Raw genomic sequence first — 2,225 nt, 5'->3', positions numbered from 1 at the left:
AAAATTACTGTTTAATTATAACAGTCCTGTCTAAACTTTTGTACACTTTGATGGCAAGCAACGATCGCAATCTATTATTCCACAGATATTGTTTGTTAAGTGATACTTCGCAATGTAATAAATACATTATTTATCAAAGTAGAGTTATTTGCTGATAAGTTAGTAATTTGATTCAGACTCTTGAAATACTTAACCGACTTTTACTTTACTACTTCATCGATTGGAAACCCAGGCAGTACATCACTTTTGTACTGCTGCGTTGTACTGCGACACCCTGGTGGAACTTATTGTACTGTTCGGAAATAAATATCAATAACGTTTTATAAGCCATAAAAGATTAAAAAGCTTTATTTGTTGTTTTTTATTACAAACAGAAAATAAACCGTAACTTATGATCTTATGATAAGTTGTCCACTCTGAATACTTATCAAATTTCAATTTCTGTAATCCTTTAAGCATTATTATTTAATATTCATACCAAATAAATGCAATTATTAAGATTATTGATCAGATCCAGTAATTTTTCTCACATTTCCTTTAATTTTGCTATTGAATTCCTGTTTGACATTTGAGTTCCTTGCTATTGTCTCAGTTATAAGCAAGGTTGCATTTTCTAGTCAATTATAATAAAAATTATTTATGCCTTGAAATTATAAATAAATAAATAAATTACTTATCGAAACAGTATTGTAATTTTGTATGCATATCCTTAAAGCCGCTCTCAGTGATGCCCTCATAATTGATGTATCCTTTAACTGACCATTAACACAAGCATTTGATCTAACATCAATAAAATCAATTGCAGTATTATCGATAATTTTTTCATCAAATGCATTAATTTGATTGCCTATCAGATTAAAAGTTGTAAAGAATCGATGACCACCAAATGAATATGAATGTATAATTTTAAGTTTCATATAATTGGCATCAAGACGAATTAAGCTTATTAAAGGTTTGAAAATATTTTTTGATAAATGTTCAATTGGATTGTAACTTAAAATAAGAGTTTGGACACTTGACAAGTTAATGAATGCATTTTCATCAATTTTACTGACTTCATTACTATAGAAGCTCAATAAGGTTAGGTTCCTGCAATTTCTAAGCAAGTCATTCTCCAAGCGTTTGAATTTATTATTCGAAAAATCTAAATATAAAAGATTTTTACAACTTTCGAAAGCATTAACTTCAATTGTTTCAAATATTGAATTTGTCAGTTCCAATTTTTCTGCATTTTTAAATTTATTCAAAATCACTGACGGATAAACTGGCATTGTAACGACTCTATCACGAGTAATAATCTTAACATCATCATCTGTTTTCTCCGACAAATGTGTTCCTTCTATTTCACTAAAATTATAAAGTCCAGTTGGATTGTAGAGCTCCAACATGCAGCCATATGTTGAATTTTGTAGAAAATAATTGCAGTTCATAAATTCATATTGGCCAAATGATCCCGAGAATTTTAACAAAATTAATAGGAAGCAAAGAAAAGTTTTAAAAAGCATATCCACGTATGTATACTTAACACTTGTTTTACTGACTGAATTAAAGTGCACTTTTAGCACTATTTATATGGGTGAATCTTCTTATCGAATGTAGTGTATGTAGATTTGTATGGAAAAAACTGTTTTCTTAAAGACATGCTTTAATGGTATTGAATATATTGTAAAAGTCAATGAAGCACTTACTTAGTGCCTGGAAGATTCTCTATTATCATTCAAAGAAAAAATCATCTCTTTATTATTCAAGGAATTAGTCAAATTACTTTCATAATTTATCCAAAATTCTAAAATTTGTATGAAGTTTTTGACATTTTAAGAAACCCGGCAAAAATATAGCAGATGGCATCCCTAGATCAGAACCACTCCTTTTACGACATTAGTACCTACAAAGGGATGCTGTGAGCTGCGTCGATAGGCTGATATGAAATTATTAAGTCTCACAGTCAAAAGGTATATGGCATTTAATTAATCGAGTTATTTGCTCTAAATTAATTTGTTTGGAATTGCTTTTGACACGCTTTTGACTGATAAGTTATTATAAACAACTTTAAAGCTAGGCACTAAGGCATTATCTAAGCACGTGTGGCGTATATTTACCAAAGATAGCAATGTAAAAGAAGTCGACACAAATTGTTAATCTCAAGCTCAAATCAAGCTGTTTTTTATTTAGGGTTAGTCAACTTGTGGTTGACACAATCCCCACCTGAAAACACCTCTTGTTCT

At 29.8% G+C, this 2,225-nt stretch overlaps 1 protein-coding gene across 1 annotated transcript; it reads right to left on the bottom strand.

Moving 5' to 3' along the window:
* Nucleotides 1-500: 500 nt before the first annotated feature.
* On the bottom strand, nucleotides 501-1,388 carry LOC139097425 (carboxypeptidase N subunit 2-like). The gene is made up of 2 exons (XM_070649250.1): nucleotides 674-1,388; nucleotides 501-613 (listed from the first exon to the last, which is right to left on the bottom strand). The coding sequence occupies exons 1-2, from the start codon at nucleotides 1,386-1,388 to the stop codon at nucleotides 501-503; spliced, it is 828 nt and encodes a 275-aa protein (XP_070505351.1).
* Between the last annotated feature and the right edge of the window lie 837 nt (nucleotides 1,389-2,225).

Source organism: Chironomus tepperi, unplaced genomic scaffold (genome assembly GCF_022539635.2).
Source record: "Chironomus tepperi strain 1889 unplaced genomic scaffold, CSIRO-AGI_Ctep_v1 contig_422, whole genome shotgun sequence".
Lineage (NCBI taxonomy): Eukaryota > Metazoa > Arthropoda > Insecta > Diptera > Chironomidae > Chironomus > Chironomus tepperi.
The sequence above is the reverse complement of the archived record's forward strand: the minus strand, read 5'-3'. Positions and strand labels throughout refer to the sequence as shown.

What these genes read in the sequence shown, in the direction of transcription:
- LOC139097425 (XM_070649250.1), bottom strand. Translation starts at nt 1,388, where the DNA reads ATGTTGGAGCTCTACAATCCAACTGGACTTTATAATTTTAGTGAAATA. An exon ending in TTACAATACTGTTTCGATAA is followed by an intron (nt 614 to 673) that starts GTAATTTATTTA and finishes ATAATTGACTAG; the next exon opens with AAAATGCAACCTTGCTTATA.